This window comes from Chelonia mydas, chromosome 7 (assembly GCF_015237465.2).
Source record: "Chelonia mydas isolate rCheMyd1 chromosome 7, rCheMyd1.pri.v2, whole genome shotgun sequence".
NCBI classification, from domain to species: domain Eukaryota; kingdom Metazoa; phylum Chordata; order Testudines; family Cheloniidae; genus Chelonia; species Chelonia mydas.
In genome coordinates, this window is record NC_057853.1 from 22,302,783 (window position 1) to 22,321,549 (window position 18,767).

Below are 18,767 nucleotides of genomic sequence, written 5' to 3' on the forward strand. Positions count from 1 at the left end.
TTCGCGGGCTTTTGCCGACCACGTGGGGTTGCTTTTTCGCGCGCGGGAGTCGAGCCGGTAGAGGAAGCTGCAGCGGGGATGGCGGTGAGTGCCGGGGCTCGGCCGCGGATGACCCTTGGGAGCTGGGGTCTGGATAGGGGGTGACCCCCGGGGCCTTGAAATCCCCTCCACCCGCCCGGTGCCCTGGGCTCTGCATGGGGGAGGGGCCCCCTGGGGCACGGAACCCCCCCCCGGTGCCCTGGGCTCTGCATGGGGGAGGGGCCCCCTGGGGCACGGAACCCCCCCCCGGTGCCCTGGGCTCTGCATGGGGGAGGGGCCCCCTGGGGCACGGAACCCTCCCTCCCCCCTCCCCCCTCCCCCCCCCGGTGCCCTGGGCTCTGCATGCGGGAGGGGCCCCCTGGGGCACGGAACCCTCCCTCCCCGCCCCCCCGGTGCCCTGGGCTCTGCATGGGGGAGGGGCCCCCTGGGGCACGGAACCCTCCCTCCCCCCCCCCGGTGCCCTGGGCTCTGCATGCGGGAGGGGCCCCCTGGGGCACGGAACCCTCCCTCCCCCCCCCCCGGTGCCCTGGGCTCTGCATGCGGGAGGGGCCCCCTGGGGCACGGAACCCTCCCTCCCGGTGCCCTGGGCTCTGCATGCGGGAGGGGCCCCCTGGGGCACGGAACCCTCCCCCCCCCCCCCGGTGCCCTGGGCTCTGCATGGGGGAGGAGGCCCCTAAAGGTGGTGTGTCTCTCTTGTCCCGCACAGCGTGATCTGCCCAACGGGTAATTTGAAGATTATTTTAACTCTTCCTTCCCAGACCTGTTCTGGCGCTATGGGGCCTGTTGGGAGGGTAGACCCATGGGGCATTAAGCATCCCTTCCCCCTTACCTAGTTCTGTGGCCCCTGCACTGGGGAGAGAGGGAAGACCTTTGCATGCTCTGTGGAACAGTCTGTTCTTCTGCCGGCCTCTAACATGACTCTGCCTTTCCTGCAGGATTCCTCCGAGTCCCAGAATGTGGCCACCAGCCCTGCCCGTAGCTCTCGGCGAGATGCCTTCACTTCCAGCCCGGGCAGAGACCTGCCTCCTTTTGAGGATGAGTCAGAGGGGCTGCTGGGGACCGAGGGGCTCCCCGAAGAGGAGGAGGAGGATGGGGAAGAGCTGATTGGGGATGGAATGGAAAGGTAGGGAGCTTGCAGCAGTTAGGCGATGATGTGAGAAGCCTCCTGGGGTTGCTCTGTGCAGGCAGCGCCTTGGTAAAGGGGCAGTATGTTTGCCTTTCATCTCTGGACACAGGTTCAGATTCTTCTCAGGGGCGTTAGGGAGATAACTCATTGTCTTCAGCCTGGTCCTCATTTGTGCACCCTTCAGAATAGCCCTTTATAGCTCAGCACGTTCAAACTATACAGATGTTTCTAAAGGCATCATCAGCGCCGTGGGGTGTGTCTGCTGAAGAGAAGCCTGGGATGGGAACAGCAGAAGGGCTACACAGCACTGGTGAGGGGTATGGACAGGTGCCCAAGGCTAGGATAGCAGGGGAGTGAGGAGCGTTGCGTGAGCTGCAGGGGTGAACTTGTACAGTTCCTGCCTGGACTGTGTCTGGCTCAGATCACGCAGGGGAGCATGAAACTCGCAACTCTACTTCTTAAGCAAAACTGTTCATTCTACAAGTATTGGAACCTTTGCAACTGGATTTAAAAAGAAACCTCATCTACCCCAGGTCCAATAACAAACCAGGGAGCTGTGTGGTACAGAGACTGTTAGTCTCGGTTTGTATATTGGTATTCGTTACCATAGTATTGGAGCGTCTGCCATTGGTAACGTGGAATTGTAAAATTCCTCTCTGTTTTGCTGGCTCTTTCTGACATCACCTTGCCCCAAACAGTAAAGTGGCTGGAAAAACACTGTAATTTGGCTGGTTTGAACGGCGAAGGTGATTAAGCTAGATCTGTGTGTGTGTAGGGACTACCGCCCGATTCCAGAGCTGGATGTCTATGAACCTGAGGGCCTGGCCTTGGATGATGAGGATGTGGAGGAACTGACCGCCAGCCAGAGGGAGGCGGCGGAACAGGCCATGAGGCAGCGGGACCGTGAGCTGGACCGTGGCCTGGGCCGCATGAGGAGGGGGCTGCTTTACGGTACGTGTCGATGAGATTTTAAAAGTGGTTGAATGTAACCTGCCCTTTCGGGAGAAGCTAGTCTCTCTCCCGCTGCGTTGAGTTGTTTGCTAAGCCTGAATAGCCTGACCGCTGTAGGAGCTCCACAGCCTGCTGAATAGCTAGGTTTTGAGGGGCCTGTGCAGCAGTGGGCTCACCTGAATTCCCCCCTACATAGTCCTCTTGTGGTGGGCACTTCGGGAGCTCTGGGAGTAGCGATATTAGCCTGGTGCACTTGATGTGGCTGCTGCTGAGCCACGGCTCCCAGGCCCATATCGGGATTTGGGCTCATGCCTGGTAAGTGCTGGGCCAACTGCTGTACTCCTGTTTATGGAGACTTCAAACCCATCTTTGATGGGCTGGTCCCTTTAGAGGAAGGATAATTATTAACCCTGATGTCCAGTCCAGTCCCCCTTTTTTCTCTCTCTCTGGACACAGGTTCTGATGTCAACCTCTGTGTACAGTTTTTGGGGTCCACATAGGGCTCTTGCTTTTGCCTCCATAATCTCTGAAAAGCCAGCGTCTAAACCATCTCTCTGTAACTTGCTCTTGGTACCTAAAGCTTGTGGGCTGCTGTAGACCAGAGCTTGGTTTGGGATGGAGAATAAAGACAACCTGGCGAATTACAGACCATCGGTCATCTTAACTTTAGTACCTGGAAAGATAATGAAATAAATAATTAAGCAATCAATTTGCTAACACCTAAAAGATAGCAAGGTGATAAGTAATAGTCAGCATGGATTTGTCAAGAACAAATTGTGTCAAACCAACCTAATAGCTTTCTTTGACAAGGTAACGAGCCTTGTGGATGGGGGGAAGGGGTAGACGTGGTATATCTTCACTTCAGTAAGGCTTTTGATACTGTCTCGCATAACTTTCTCATAAGCAAACTAGGGAAATGCAACCTAGATGGAGCTACTATAAGGTTGATGCATAACTGGTTGGAAAACTGTTCCCAGAGAGTAGTTATCCGGTTCACAGTCAAGCTGGAAGGGCATAATGAGTGGGGTCCTGCAGGGATCAGTTCTGGGTCTGGTTCTGTTCAATATCTTCATCAGTGACTTAGATAATGGCATAGAGAGTACACTTATAAAGTTTGCGGACGATACCAAGGTGGGAGGGGTTGCAAGTGGTTTGGAGGATAGGATTAAAATTCAAAATGATCAGGACAAACTGGAGAAATGGTCTGAAGTAAATAGGATGGAATTCAGTAAGGACAAATCCGAAGTACTCCACTTAGGAAGGAACAATCAGTTGCACACATACAAAATGGGAAATGAGTGCCCAGGAAGGAATACTACAGAAGGGATCTGGGGGTCATAGTGGATCACAAGCTCAATTTGAGTAGACAGTGTAACGTTGTTGCAAAAAAATCAAACATTCTGGGATGTTTTAGCAGGAGTGTTGTAAGCAAGACACGAGAAGTAATTCTTCCGCTCTACTCCATGCTGATTAGGCCTCAGCTGGAGTACAGTGTCCAGTTCTGGGCACCACATTTTGGGAAAGATGTGAACGAATTGGGTAGAGTCCAGAGAAGAGCAAGAAAAATGAATAAAGGTCTAAAAAACGTGACCTATGAGGGAAGATTGAAAAAATTGGGCTAGTTTAGTCTGGAGAAGAGAAGGCTGAGGGGGGACATAAGTTTTCATGTATGTAAAAGACTGTTACAAGGAGGAAGGAGAAAAATTGTTCTATTTAACTTCTGAGGATAGGACAAGAAGCAATGGGCTTAAATTGCATCAAGGGCAGTTTAGGTTGGACATTAGGAAAAACTTCCTAGCTGTCAGGATAGTTAAGCACTGGAATAAATTGCCTGGGAAGATTGTGGAATCTCCGTCATTGGAGATTTTTAAGAGCAGGTTAGACAAACACCTGTCAGGGATGGTCTAGATCAGTGGTGAGCAACATGTGGCACAGGGCCCATCAGGGTAATCCGCTGGCGGGCTGTGAGACTGGTTGTTTACATTGACCGTCAGCAGGCAGCTCCCAGTGGCCACGGTTTGCCGTTCTGGGCCAATGGGAGCTGTGGCCAGCGGGCCGCAGGTTGCCCACCACTGGTCTAGATAATACTTCTGCCTTGAGTGCCAGGGACTGGGAAGACCTTTTGAGCCCCTTTCAGTTCTACAATTCTGTGATTCTGTGGTGGTAGAATAGAGCTTAGTTTGGTCTGGCTATGTGTTGGGAACTTCTGACCATGCTTACAAAGACATTATGGTCCATTCATTATATATATATATGGAGTGGGGCAGGGAGGTGTAGCGAGTAGGATGTCCACTCTGAGTGACCTCTCTTTTTCTTTCAACTTTCAGATAGTGATGATGAAGATGAGGATCGTCCTTCCCGGAAGAGGCGGTTGGCGGAACGGGCTGCAGATGGGGCAGAGGAGGAGGATGAAGACATGATTGAGAGCATTGAGAATCTGGAAGACATGAAGGGACATTCAGTCAGGGAGTGGGTGTCTATGGCGGCTCCCCGGCTTGAGATCTACCACCGCTTCAAGAACTTCCTGAAGACCCATGTGGATGACCATGGGCACAACGTGTTCAAAGAGAGGATCAGTGACATGTGCAAAGGTATGGCTGACTGTGGGGCGGGTGGGAACGGCAGATGAGCAGACCCACGTGGATATTTTTTTGTAGTAGAACGCAATTCTTCCTCCTTGGCTGTGGCACTCTACAGCGGTCTGTTCCATATGTCCTCTTCCTCTCCTGTCTACCCCAAATGCTGAATGAGCTTTTTCAGGGGCTTTTTTGCTTTTAATGGAGATGGCTGAATAACGCAGAACTTTGCTACAAACTTTACTGTAACTTCTTAATTCGTGCCCCTTTTGTGTTCACTTTCCACTGTGCAGCTGAATTCTGCCAGCAGGAAGTGCTGCACAGGGGTGCAGATTGGAAGCTTACAGGCTCCGATACAAGATGAAAAAGAACTTTACATTTGTTTCTTGGCATCATTTGCACCAGGAACCAGATCATTCAAACAGGGAACAGAAACTGTGTCATATGACTTAGGAGATCAGTCTCCGCTCAGCAGTGCAGCCTAGAATTTATAGTAGCGAGCCATAAATGCTGGTAACTGATCTTGAAGAAGAAAAAGAATAGTTGGCCAATAGAAAAGGCAAAATTAATTGAATCTGTTAAGAATGGTTTGTGTAGGTGTTATTAGTTTAACCCCATTGTGCTAGGTGATGTACAAATACAGGAAAAAAGCAAAATGTCGGTCCCTGCCCCATAAAGCTTACATGACGCACAAATTTTGGGGTCAGTTATCTAGCACAACATCTCAGGAGCTAGTATTTGCTGATTTAGTTTTTTGGAGGTGGTTGGATGACCAGGCATTGTGGCAAGGCCATTCAGTCTTGAAAACATTGCACTGGGTTTCTGTGCTTTTTGGGAAGCTTCCATGTTCTTTGTCAACTCAGCAATCAGAAATCTGGTACTAGAGAGAAGAGATGCAGTAGAACATTGGCTACAGGAGAATACTGACTACAGATGAAATCCACCCTACTTGTGCCCCCTACAGAGAACAGAGAGAGCCTGGTGGTGAACTATGAAGATCTGGCTGCCCGGGAGCATGTCCTTGCCTACTTCCTGCCAGAGGCCCCAGCTGAAATGCTGAAGATCTTCGACGAAGCAGCCAAGGAAGTGGTGCTGGCCATGTACCCCAAATACGACCGGATTGCTCAGGAGATCCATGTCCGTATCTCGCATCTGCCTCTGGTAGAAGAGCTGCGGTCACTCAGGTAGGTAGTGGAGTTGGTATTGATGACGGCCGGTCCTGTGAGGGCCTTTGGACCACGTGTTTGGGATGGTCAGGCTTGCTGGAGTTACAGTGACTAAAGTTCTGTGTGAGAAAATAGGAACTCTGGGATATGCTGGGGGAAGGATGCCAGCGGATCCAGCCTGTCCCGGTAGGGTGATGGGCTCTGCTATTAAAGTAACACAGTTGCTCAAGGATAATGTTTCTGATTCCCCAAAAGATAAATCACAAACCTGTGAGAATAGACTCACTGATCAGTGTTCCCCACTGGGTATCATACCAGCTGTGCATGCTGCAAGGAGGCTGTGGCAGGTCCTTCTGCCTTCCCTGGAGCCTGCCAGTGTCTTCCCTTCTCTCTTTAGGCAGCTGCACTTGAACCAGCTGATCCGAACCAGCGGTGTAGTGACGAGCTGCACAGGGGTCCTGCCTCAGCTCAGCATGGTCAAGTACAACTGTAGCAAGTGCAGCTTCATCCTGGGGCCCTTCTTCCAGTCCCAGAACCAGGAGGTGAAGCCCGGCTCCTGCCCAGAGTGTCAGTCGGTTGGCCCCTTTGAAATCAACATGGAAGAGGTAAAATTTAAACCCTTTATACAATGTTAACACGTCTCCTGCAGTGGTGCCTGCTTCCCACCTCTGTCCAATGAGGAACTGGATTGATGACAGGTCTGGTCCCTGGATCTAGACCCAGTTAACTCTGGGCCTGAGAGTCCTTTATCTGTTTGGCTGGTGTAAGGGCATGTCTGATACTATGTTGACCCCTGCAGTATGTGGATACCTGAAGGTGCTGCAGGGTTGCAAACACTGAGCCTTCCAAACCACCCTCCTCTCCTCATTGTATGGCATGGGGAACTGAGCCACAGAGTCACTGCAAGATAATAGCAGAACCACTAACTCAAAGCTCCTGGCTCCCACTCATTGACCTAACCACTATACCATGCTCTTCCCTACAAGCTGGGTGGTCTTTACCCAAGTGTTTCAGCAGTGAAGCCAGGAGTTGGATGGGTAAATACTACTAACCTCTCCCTCATGCAGGTGGGTGCCGGAGAGTGAAATACTTTTGTCGGGGCAACATGGCAGAAGCTTCTGCCATTTCCAGGGCTGTCTATCCAGGGGACTGCCTCTAGCCCTAAAGCTACTTCTAATCAATCCCCAGCCAATCCTGGCCCCCGCTCTTCACCCAGGGCCTAGTAAAGTCTAAACTAACTGCTCTAGCACTGTCCCTGGCCTCGTCTGCAAAGGCCCTTTGAAAAGCACCCGTGCAGGCTCTGAGGGTGTCTGACTCACTGTGCAACTCATGTTTGTTATCACAGACCATCTACCAGAACTACCAGCGCATCAAAATCCAGGAGAGCCCTGGGAAGGTGGCAGCTGGCAGGCTTCCTCGCTCTAAGGATGCCATTCTCCTTGCTGACTTGGTCGACAGCTGCAAACCAGGGGATGAGATTGTAAGTTCGTTGGGGTGAGCGTGGCACAGTTAAACTTATTCTCAGCCTTGTGGGGGCATTGTGAGGACCTGGACTGTCACTTCTGTGTGTGTATGTGGGGAGGGGTGATATTAGGGGCTGTCTTAGCTCCAAGACATGTCAGATTAGGCTTGAAAGTCATGTTTCCAGTGTCTTGAGAATGGAGCATTAGTAGGAGGAGACAGTCTCGTGCCATGTACATTGGTATTTTCCTGCTACCTAGACATTAATCTGCCATATCCTTTTCTGTGCCTTCTAGGAGCTAACAGGAATCTATCACAACAACTACGATGGCTCACTGAACACAGCCAATGGATTCCCAGTATTTGCAACAGTGATCATGGCAAATCACATTGCCAAGAAGGACAACAAGGTGGCAGTTGGGGAACTGACTGATGAGGACATGAAGGTTCTCATAGGCCTGTCTAAGGATGAGCAAATTGGGGAGAAAGTGAGTCTGCTTGAAACACTTCTCCTCCTGGCATCTAGTTGTCTGCATGAGTCCAGATCAGAGAATGAAGTTAAACTGTGTGATATTACAGTGGGACATCTCAAGTTAGAGGGACGCCATCAGCTCAAAAATCAGCATCTCTCTGAAAATGTCTTGCCCCCTGTAGTACTAAGATGGCTGTCAATGAGAGTGAGAAACTGAAGTGGGGTGGATGAGACACTTAGTTTGCTTTGTACATTTTTTGTCAGCACTTCATGTAGGAGCAACTTCACCATTCCTCCTGGATAGTCAGTTCCCATCTTGTTTGTACAAGCCTTTCACACCACAACAGGGATAAAATAGAAAAAGGTGACTGGGGAAGCCACCAGACTTGACAGAGAGACTCCACAGGGGCAGTTCTGAAACTACATTGATGCCAGCTGATGGGTGTCTCCCTGAAGCAGTGGCTGCCTGGTGGAGAGAGCAGAAACAAGATCTATCTCCAATGTTCTGTGTCTCATCTCCTGTCTCTCTCGCCTTTCTTTCGAAAAGAGCGAGAGCCTAAAACAAGCATCTTCCCCCTTAAAACATTCTGTCCCTGCGCCTTATTAATAGAGGGTTGTGATTTCAGGTTGGCAAGGAATAAGACTGGCTTAAACTGTTCAGTTAACAACCCTGTAACCTGCCAAGACCTGAGTTGATACACTAAAGGACGTAGAGCCAGATTAAGGATGTCTTGAGCACCCATAGGCAGGAAGAGTATAATCTGGTGGGTTCAGATCCTTTAGCAAGGATGAGATCTCGGTCATCTCTATTCTGTCTTTAATTGCAGAGTCTGATGTTTGTAACTTTACTTCCACTGGGTGGAGCTGATACATCTATAAAGCCAGAGTTTGGGAAATAAAACTTCAGTTCTTTGTCCAAAAAAGACGTACATTTGAAATCAGTAGTGACCAATATCCAACATTTTGACAGAACTTGTCTTGATTGGGCATGCACAAAACCAATTGCCTGTAATCTAAATACTTGGTCTTGAGCCATTAATCTGCACAGCAGATCTTCCAGTCTTAGTTATTCCTGCTGATAATTGTCAAATATTAACGTATCATTTAAACAGGTTTCAGCTAGAATCAGGATCTCTAACTCAGAACACAAAGTAACAAATACAGTCTCTTGGCTGTATTTAATGCCAAGTATGAATGTAGTGGTAATAGCGAATCCTGCACTGGATTGCACAATGTGCCCTGCTCATCAACACTGGGCTATCCTAGAACCTCTGGAGTGTATCGGTCGTATTATTGCATTGATGAGACGTTCCTCTCTATATAATAAAGGAATCATTCATGTCAGCAGGGTGACTTCAAGCACTGATTAGAATAGCCGTGTAGCTAATGAGTCTTGCTGCTTTTCATGCTAAATGTTGAATGCAATGGGCCACTGAAAGCTCCTCTGCCTTTCCTTTCAGATCTTTGCCAGCATCGCTCCATCTATTTATGGGCATGAAGACATCAAGAGAGGCCTGGCCCTTGCCCTGTTTGGTGGTGAACCCAAAAACCCTGGTAGGTGTGTTGTCAATTGTATTCAGTGTGTGATTCCAGCCCTGTTTCTACTGGTGCAGTGAAGGCAGTTAGGAATTATCTTTGTAATGTGACTTCTGGGTAAGAAGATCAGGAGTAGTAAAGTAAGGGTGTGAATAGAACTAGGAACATAAGTTCCAGTCTACAGGAGTAAAAATACATGGACTGAAGATGAGGTCCCGGCTCTGAAGAGCTAGAATTTAGGCCTCTAGCATTCTGGGCTTAACATACCTCTGCCCCTCACATTCTGGGTTTAGTGTCCTTGTGCAAATCTGATGCCTGGGGAATCCTCACTGCTTCCTCATTGTGTACAAAGTGTCTTATTTCAACTGGGGGAAGAAATGCAACATCACACACCTACATATAAAAGAACCAGGTTCCACAAGGGGAGTGCCGAGAGCCCCTGGGCTAGCAATATGTAGAGCTTGGTGACCCTGGATCTCTTGCAGATTCTTTGGGTGGATTTTTGTACTTGCGTAACTCCATTGGTGAGTGAATTGGGACCCCCCTGAAGTGTTCACAACTCAAATTCACACTGAAGGGGGTGGGGGATAGAAGGAGAAGAGGGAGGCAGAAGGAATTGATCTTTAAACAAGACTTCCTGGCTTTTGCTCAGGAAGTAGTATCCTGAGTGCTGATGGACCCACCTGCACATTCCTGGTCCAAGGGAAACCGTGGGATTTCACGGTTCTTGCCAAACGCTAACAAAACACGAGAACACCCAACGCTATGTTTCTTAAGCTTCCCTGTCAAACACACTCACCCCTTCTTAGTGCACTTTTCCTTTCGATTACATACTGCTCCATTAGAGGGCAGTATCATTGTTAAAGTATATAAAAGCTACTTTTCCCTAAGTCCTCTCCTATTTCTGACCTGGCTGTAGGTGGCAAACACAAAGTCCGTGGTGATATCAATGTCTTGCTTTGCGGAGATCCGGGTACAGCCAAATCTCAGTTCCTCAAGTATGTGGAGAAGGTGTCCAGCAGAGCCATCTTCACCACTGGCCAGGGTGCTTCTGCTGTTGGTCTGACTGCCTACGTCCAGAGGCACCCAGTCAGCAGAGAGTGGACCCTGGAGGCAGGGGCGCTGGTGCTGGCAGACAGGGGTGTCTGCTTGATCGATGAGTTTGACAAGGTGAGTACTGACTTCATCTACGCAGTAAGGCAGAGCTAATGGGGTGTGGGTTAGGGGTTCTCTTGGCTGAGGAGTTCAGTGGCTCATGACTGTTTCCCCCACCAGTGTTTTGTCTGTTGCTTGTGGGAGAGAATGACCCAGGCTGGTGCAGATGCCCTTTGTTAGTCCCCGGCTAGGCTCACAATGCAGTTCACGTGTGTGTGATGCTCAGGAAAGTTATCAAAGTACCCTTCATGCAGTGCTTCCCTTCCCCCTCACTTCAGCCCTGACCTGGAGGGATGAAGGGAGCTCAGACTGTCTCCCATTCTTTCTTTGATCTCTGGGGCTAACGAGTGCCCATTCTGGTGGCGTGGTGCCAGTGTATTTAAGAACTGCATGGAGACACCATTTCCCATAGGCCACTGAGACCACATGAGGTGGTGTGAGCTATTACTTGCTACTGAGCTGGGCCAGATTTGAATGGGTCCCCTAAGAGCAAGTGAAAGTAAAATTTGCCACCACAGTCGGATAGAGGGGGCTGGCCTGAATCCAAGCCATCTGCTGAGCCCCCACAGGTCCAGCAGCAGGTAGGTAAGGAATGAATCTGAGGGTATAAGGGCAGTTCATAGCAGTGAAGGAAGCAGATGTCTCCTGTTCTTGAAATATCTGCGCCCCCTAACCTGGGGCTCATGGATCCACCCTACATCCTCTCCTGCCCAAGGAAATGTTAAAACGAGTTTATCAGCTCTGTACGGCAAGCTCTTGTGGAGTGGGAGGGGACTGGTGGGTTTGTTTTTTTTTTTCCCCCCCCCTCTCCCTCCCTCCCTGCTGCAACCCTGGCCACACACACCTAGTGTAGGCTCATGGAAGTTGGACCATGAGGCCCTGTGTAACGTGTTCCTTCACACTTGGCCTCTTACCCTCCTGCAGGATAGTGGGCATCAGTGTATGTTAAAGTCTTTGCTTTCTCCTAGATGAATGACCAGGACAGGACCAGCATCCACGAAGCCATGGAGCAGCAAAGCATCTCCATCTCGAAGGCTGGCATAGTCACCTCTCTGCAGGCCCGTTGCACAATTATTGCTGCTGCCAACCCTATAGGTAAGTACCTGGGGATCAGGAGAGCAGGGAGTCTCTGTCTCAGACCCATGGTATCAGTTCTGCAGTCACCAGAACTACTGCACTGTCTCTTTATGTACCTCCGGTCTCCAGACCCTCTAACCATGTTACTACACATGCAGTCTGGGGACAGAAACCAAACCCACAGGAACAAGGTTATGATGCAGGGTCTCTCGGGGAGAGCACATGAGCTTGTTTGACCATGAGGGCATCCGTCTGTGATGCAGGTGGGCGCTATGACCCGTCGCTGACTTTCTCGGAGAACGTGGATCTGACAGAGCCCATCATCTCTCGATTCGATATCCTGTGTGTGGTGAGAGACACGGTGGACCCGGTTCAGGTACGAGCCAAAGGGTGACCCACAGCTTATGCAGTGGTGGGGGTGCCGCTGCCCATGCTGACAGGGAGCTGGTCGGGTTCTGACACCTGCCATGCTGTGATAGCACTGAAGTGATGGGAAGGGGAGCATGGGGCAAAGCTACCCCTTGCCTTGGTGCTCTTGCCAAATGAAACCCCTTAAGCCTCAGCAAGTCGGTGACTACAGGCTGCTGGGGGCCCCAACCTCCACCCCAAAGACTTGCCTCATTCCAGCTACATGCCTTTCATCCAATTCCTTGAATGCCTCTGTCTCCATTTCACCCTGGGGCCAGCCAAGTGGCTAACTCCTTGAATTGGCCTTTCAGGGCATGTAGAGGATTGCACCACACCCCTTCCCTTGAGGCAAGAGAGCTTCATCCCCCCCCATTCTCCATCAAGAGGCGACAACATCTCCCAGCATCATCTACAGCCTTACTCAAACCTAGGTGTCTATCAGGGCTGTGTACAGCCCCATCCTTCATGCTGTGAGATCTCCTGTGATGGTTTCTCCTCCTGAGGCATTTTACCTCCTGCGTAGTGAGGATTTCCACCCCACCCCACAAAAGAATGACATTGCTTCTATAAATGTGACGTGTCCCTATTGTGGCACAGTCTCCACCCGGCGACTGGCTGAGATTCCCATTTGGAACCAGTGTACATGGCTCCAATGTGCACTGGGATCACTGTTGAATGCCACGAAGCCCCTGCTCCCCTTTTCCAAAGACTGAGTGTGACTCTTCAAGCCTTTGCCAGCCTCGGTGACGGAGTGGGAATCAGTCTGGGTCCCCTTGTCTGAGTACAACCATTGGCCGACTGCGCACCTATCCCCAAGCTTTGTCTGTCTGCAGCACACAGCTGCTTGGTAGAATTCAGCTGCAGAAGCAGCGATGGCTGCAGTGCCTGTTACTCCTACCATTGTCCTGCAGGACGAGATGCTAGCCCGGTTTGTCGTGGGAAGCCACATCAAACACCACCCTGGCAGCAAAGACGTAGAGAATGGAGATGCCCAGGAGATTATCCTCCCTAACACCTATGGCGTGGATCCCATCCCCCAAGAGATCCTGAAGAAATACATCATCTATGCCAAGGAGAAGGTCCACCCTAAGCTAAACCAAATGGACCAAGACAAGGTGGCCCGGATGTACAGTGATCTCCGGAAGGAGTCCATGGTGAGTAGACTTAAATAAAGGGCTTTGTGGGGAAGTGGGGGTGAGCTACCTGGATCAGGAGTGGACTACCCCAAGATCTTCCTACTAGTTCATGTTGTGTCCATCACCATAGTATCTGGGTATGAAGCTCTGGGTCGCCTCACCATAAGGGGTGGACTGAGTCCAATGTTGTAGAGACATCTGGTAAATAAGTGGTTCTGCCTCATCTGAACGTAAAGGTTAGTAGCGAGGTTTTCTATGCCACGGGGCTAATACGTTCTGCTCCACTATGCTCTCTGGTAGGAATCCATGGAGATATCTTAGATATATTGGCTTTGCTGCTGTGGAATCCCATAAGCTCCTGCCATGTCTTTTTGGATTTCCTTTGAGGCGGTCACATTCTCTGCCTTCACCCCTTGGGGGCTGAGGGAAGTGGTGTGGCAGCAGGCGAGCTCTGCAGTGTTTTCCCATTGTGACTATGGACTCCTCCCGAGGGATCCTGGATCTTCCTCTTCTCAACTGAATCTGACGGGGCCACAAGGAGTTTCATGGACCTTGGGAAAATTTAGTTTAATGTCTGGCTTCATCCGTTTTTCTTTTTTCTTTTTTTTAATTTCCCTACTAAGAATTGGGAGAGGGGGAATAACCCTTTCACACCTCTCATCATAAATAAGCAAGATAAGGGGCAAAAGCACCTTCATAGCACACCTTTAAGTGAATTAACGGTATTGCCTGTGGCCCATAAGTATCAATTGCCTTTCTCCATATTGCACTGTGCCCGCCAGCAGGTGGTGTGGTTTCCTTGGCTTCTGAAGCTCCTTGGTCATGAAGGTTCATGACCAGTCACCTACAGCAGGTAGCCTTGCATCTCAAGCAGACGTGCATGGGCTGAGAAGGGCCTGTGTAAAGAGCCTGGTCTCCTATCTCTCATGTTCTGTGTGCCCTTGTAATATTGTCCCTCCCCTTGTTCCACAGGCCACTGGCAGCATCCCCATCACGGTGCGTCACATTGAGTCCATGATCCGCATGGCCGAGGCCCACGCCCGCATTCACCTGCGGGACTATGTGGTGGAGGACGACGTCAACATGGCTATCAGGGTGATGCTGGAGAGCTTCATTGACACTCAGAAGTTTAGCGTCATGAGGAGCATGCGGAAGGTGTGTGGGAAGGGGCTCATGGGTTGGAGTCACTTAACCAGCTAGACTAAGGCTCCATCTGAACTGACTGGGTTTGAAACCAGTTTGATTTGGACACTGGCTAAAACACTGATCTTTACCTCTGACCCCAGTGCGAGCAGGGCCTTAGTGAGCAGCTCTGTGTTACTCTGCAGGGATGTGGGGAAGCTACAGTATCTGAAAACAGCCCAAGCTGTAGCCAGCCCTTTAAGCTGCTTTATGGTGCAGTCCTTCTGCCTGCTCTGGAAAGGTAAAAGGGCTTATACTGCCTCCACAGAACAAACCCATCTTGGGGTTTAGCACTGAGGTACAGGGCATCTTGGGGGACGGAGAGGATATAGCTATTCTGGGCTAGCAAAATGGCCCATAGAAGGCTGTTACAAGCATGTGTAATTTAGAGCACCCCGGGCCTGTTCTACACTGTGCCCAGGTTGGAACCAGATTTAGAGAAGTGTTAAAAAGTTATCTTAAAGGAGACATGTATGATCCAGCCTCTGGGTACCAGGAGCATTGTGCTGCCTCATTCTCCTCTTTCCCTCTCCTCCCTTCGTGCTTTGGCACTGGGCTCTGATCCTGTTGTTACAAGCTTAATGGTGACCAAACAGAAGTAGGCGATTGTACAAGCTCCTTTGTTGCAGTTTGTGTGTGTGTGTGTGTGTGTGTGTGTGTGTGTGTGTGTATGGGAAGGTAAGGGGCTGCACCCTGGTCACTCTGGTTTTAATGTGCAAGCATCTATGCTTTTTTCTAAGAGCCAAAGACTCTGGTTTTGAATTATGCTCTGCTTTTGGCTGGCTGCTCAGCTCAGTTGGCTCAGCTCAAGTTACTGCTTGGGTCTGTGAGACTCCTGGCTGCTTTCTCGGCTGCGGGCTGTGATCAGCAAGTTTTAAGCTTGGGCGGTCACTGTGGAATCTGTAGAATTTGGGGCCATATATAGACTATGCTTCTACATAGACCTTTCTCCCAAGGGCAGGCCCTCCCCCAAAAGCTCTGTCTTTCAGCCTTTGGGGAGCATCAGGGTTGGTTCCTAAGCCTGTGGGAGTATCCTATATCGCAAGATCAGAGAGCACCTGATGGAGGTTCCTCAGCCTGGTTAAAGTAAATATGTTCACCCTTTGGATTCTGTAAATGTCTCCTGAGCCACTAACATGGCTGGCAAAGGCCTGTGTTCCAAAGTCAGAACCCTGAAGGAGGGTGTGAAATGGAAATGAATGTTTTTGTTTTTTACTTGACAGCTTAAGCCTCACCGTCCCACACAGTATGTCTACATTACGAGCGCTACAGCTGCAGCTATGCCACTGTAGTGTAGATATTTCCTACGTTGCCAAAAGGGGGATTTCCCATCAGTGTAGTTAGTCTACCTCTCCAAGAGGTATTAAATAGGTCAACAGAAGAATTCTTCTGTCTACCTTGCCCTGTCTACACCAGGGATTAGGTTGACCTAACCACGGCCCTCGAAGAGAAATTTTTCACATCCCTGATGGGTGTAGCTAAGTCAATGTAATTGTTAAGTGTAGACCAGCTGTTACACTTGTGTCCTGCATGCAGGTCCTAGATTGTGTGGCCCTCTGGCTCTAACCCTCTTGGCTCTTCCTTTGCTTCCCAGACCTTTTCCCGTTACCTGGCTTTCAGACGAGACAACAACGAGCTCTTGCTGTTTATTCTGAAACAGCTTGTGGCAGAACAGGTGATGTATCAGAGGAACCGCTACGGGGCCCAGCAGGACACCATTGAGGTGCCAGAGAAAGATCTGGTGGATAAGGTATGGGATAAGTTCTGTGCACTGCACTCGGCCCGGTGGGGCTGACTGCTCCCTGATCGGACCCTTCCCTTCCCTCCACTCTTCGATCCTTGGGCTCTCCCTTAACCTTCAGTGCTAATGGTCTAGAGTTCTCCTTGCTGTATGTAAAAGGAGATGCTTGTGATACCAGAGAGGAGCAAGAAACCAGCTGTTCCAGCCCTCGCAGACTGTGAGTTGGGATGGTTATTTTGAAGAGTCTTCTCTAGGCTACTCTGTTACCACTCTCAATCTGCCCTAAGGTCATAGCTGCCTTTAAAGGGACACTGTCAGACTAATAACGTTTTTGAAAACCTCCTTGCCTGAGTTGCTGCACCAGAAGAAGGTGGCATTAGACATAAGCCATTTTAAATGAAGTTTTTAGCTTTCAGTCTGTCTCTTGCCTCTTTGCTTTTCTCCCATCTGGGTAATAGAATAGTGGCTTTCACTTATTCCTAATCAGGTTTGTTTTCTGGTTCTTGTGCGCTAGTCTAGTGCTGCAGTGTTTGGACAGCAGAGCCCACGGAGTTCAGTCTGGACAATGAGCTGACAGGATGGGAAAAGCAAGTGATTATACAAGCAGTGATCAGTAAAGATCAAACCTATTCCTGTCCTCCCTCCCCTCCACCCCACCAGTCACTGAATGTTTACGGCTTCCCTGTCTGCCTGTAAGCTTTTTTAAACCAAACTGAACTGTTGGCCCTCACGGGGGAGGTCTCTGAACAGTGCATGGCACCAGTAGAGTATCAAATTTCCCATTCCTTCCTTCTTTACTTCTTGGTCCATGTCATGGAACATGCCTAATAACTGTACCTCTTTCAAATGTTGGGTCCACCAGAGTGATTTGTGAATTCAGCCCCTCTTATTTGAGAAGGCTCTTGTGCAGATCAGAAATCCCAGTGTAACTTGGTGCATGCTGCATATGATGGGTCTCCGCTTTCTCTAGTTACAGTTGCATTGTAGATCCAATGGAAGTAAAGGGCAGGCAGGTGCTGAGCTAGAATCTTCCATGCAGCTCTCCTCAGTCCTGACCTGCTGCAAGCCTGGGCCTCTGCTGAGCAGAAACTGCTCATTTTCATGAATGGTGTGAGCCCTCTGCAGTGGAAAGTCCTTTTCTGAAATGAGCATTAACGCCTCCCTCTGTTCTCTTCTCCCAGGCTCGCCAGATCAACATTCACACCCTCTCTGCCTTCTACGACAGCGAACTGTTCAAGATGAACAAGTTCAGCCGCGAGGTGAAACGGAAGGTGATCGTCCAGCAGTTCTAAGGACCATGGCAGAGCATTTAACAACCTGCAAGGGAGAGGAGAAGTTGGCATGTGTCCCACCCAAGAATGCAACCGGAAATAGAACTGGAGAACTCAGCCATTCCCTTGCTTGCTTTGTGCCTTATGGATTAAGGAAGTGCCTTAGGAGTGCTGAGCTGCAGAAGGACTTGTAAATAGAACAGAGTTAAATAGGTAAAGGCCCAGCTAAGTCTGTTTGTTAGCAGCTTTGGTATCTCTTTTTTGTCTCTTAGCTGAACCTGACAGGTGAGAATTGCTGGTGATGACATGGGCTGGATGTTTTACACCCTCCCCACTTCCTCCATGCTGAGCTCTGGCTTGAGGTTCCCCCGAGGGCACGGCTAGAGCAGTACCAGCAGAAGGGCGTTCCTTCGCTGGCAGACACGTTCCAGTGAGATCACGATAGCCTTCAGCCTCCTTCTGTTTCTAGTTACTGCCTAACGAATAGCAATCAGGACTGGTGTGTGGAGATCTGAAACTGACCCCTTCGGAGATGGAGAGAAACTGGCCTCCCGGGCTGAATCCCTTGGGTCTGACAGTTGACGTTTCCCTTGGCCCCTTCATGGGCTGACCTTGTGCTTGGGCTCAGCAGGAGGGGCTTGGCGAGACTTTAACATGGCACATAGAGCATGAACGCTTCAAACGTTAGAGCTGTTTAAGTGGTTATTGGCAAAGGGAAGGGGCTGGTATTGCATCTGTCTTGCATGGGGGCAATGTCCAAAGTCCCCAGTGGGTTGTTAAATGCCTTGGTGGGTGGCACATTGTGCCCTAGGTAGGGGTGTGGGTCAGAACTGGAAGAAGCAGCAGAACCTAAGCTATATTGTGGGCTTAGGAATGAAGCATCACTCCCCCTGCCAGTCCTAAAGCAACTCAGCTTGTACAGAACGCTGGCTGGCGAGCCTGTCTTCAGTGCAAAGTGTTTCCGTGTCCTTAAGGGCAAAGTCAGTTGAGACCCCACAGATATGAGAGCTGTGGTGGCAAGAACCCCAGCAGGACAACATGAAGAAAGAAATCTGTTGGGGGGACCGATGGGTCTGAACACGTTCCTGTGTCACACCTGCTTTTTGTATATTAGACTGTGAGTCTCTTGCTCTTTTACCGTGTGTTTGAATACATGTGTTTTGAATATGCCTGTGTTCGTATTCCTCTGGGAATTTTCCCCCACTGCTGTAAGGAAGTATAAGCATGACTGAGCGGCTTGCCTGCTCTCATCCTTTGTCTTGCTGTGGGTCTGCTCCACCATTCAAAATGGAGGCTCACAGCGAGAGGGAGAAGCCATTTTATCTCCTGGGGTTTGATATCCTGGCCCTGGTTTTGCACTTCTTGCACTTACCAGGTAACTGTCGCTGTCGGGAGGAGTGGGAACAGATTGGGCACCTATTGAAGCGCTGGGGATGGGCGGGTGGGGAACAGACTGGGCATGCAGTAGTT

At 50.1% G+C, this 18,767-nt stretch overlaps 1 protein-coding gene across 1 annotated transcript; it reads left to right on the forward strand.

Annotated features, from left to right (window-relative positions):
- Positions 1–5: 5 nt before the first annotated feature.
- Positions 6–18,464, forward strand: MCM2 (minichromosome maintenance complex component 2). Its single transcript, XM_037905204.2, has 16 exons — positions 6–84; positions 975–1,162; positions 1,941–2,116; positions 4,444–4,707; positions 5,657–5,876; positions 6,256–6,463; positions 7,204–7,338; positions 7,616–7,807; positions 9,252–9,345; positions 10,247–10,497; positions 11,451–11,577; positions 11,823–11,935; positions 12,879–13,121; positions 14,076–14,258; positions 15,880–16,035; positions 17,208–18,464. Exons 1-16 carry the CDS (start codon positions 79–81, stop codon positions 17,316–17,318), a joined length of 2,667 nt encoding a protein of 888 aa, XP_037761132.1. The 5' UTR covers positions 6–78; the 3' UTR covers positions 17,319–18,464.
- Positions 18,465–18,767: the final 303 nt, after the last annotated feature.

Excerpts from the sequence above, each read along its gene's own strand:
- MCM2 (XM_037905204.2), top strand. Across the intron at positions 1,163-1,940 it reads ATTGGGGATGGAATGGAAAG|GGACTACCGCCCGATTCCAG; the intron begins GTAGGGAGCTTG and ends GTGTGTGTGTAG. Across the intron at positions 13,122-14,075 it reads ATCTCCGGAAGGAGTCCATG|GCCACTGGCAGCATCCCCAT; the intron begins GTGAGTAGACTT and ends CTTGTTCCACAG.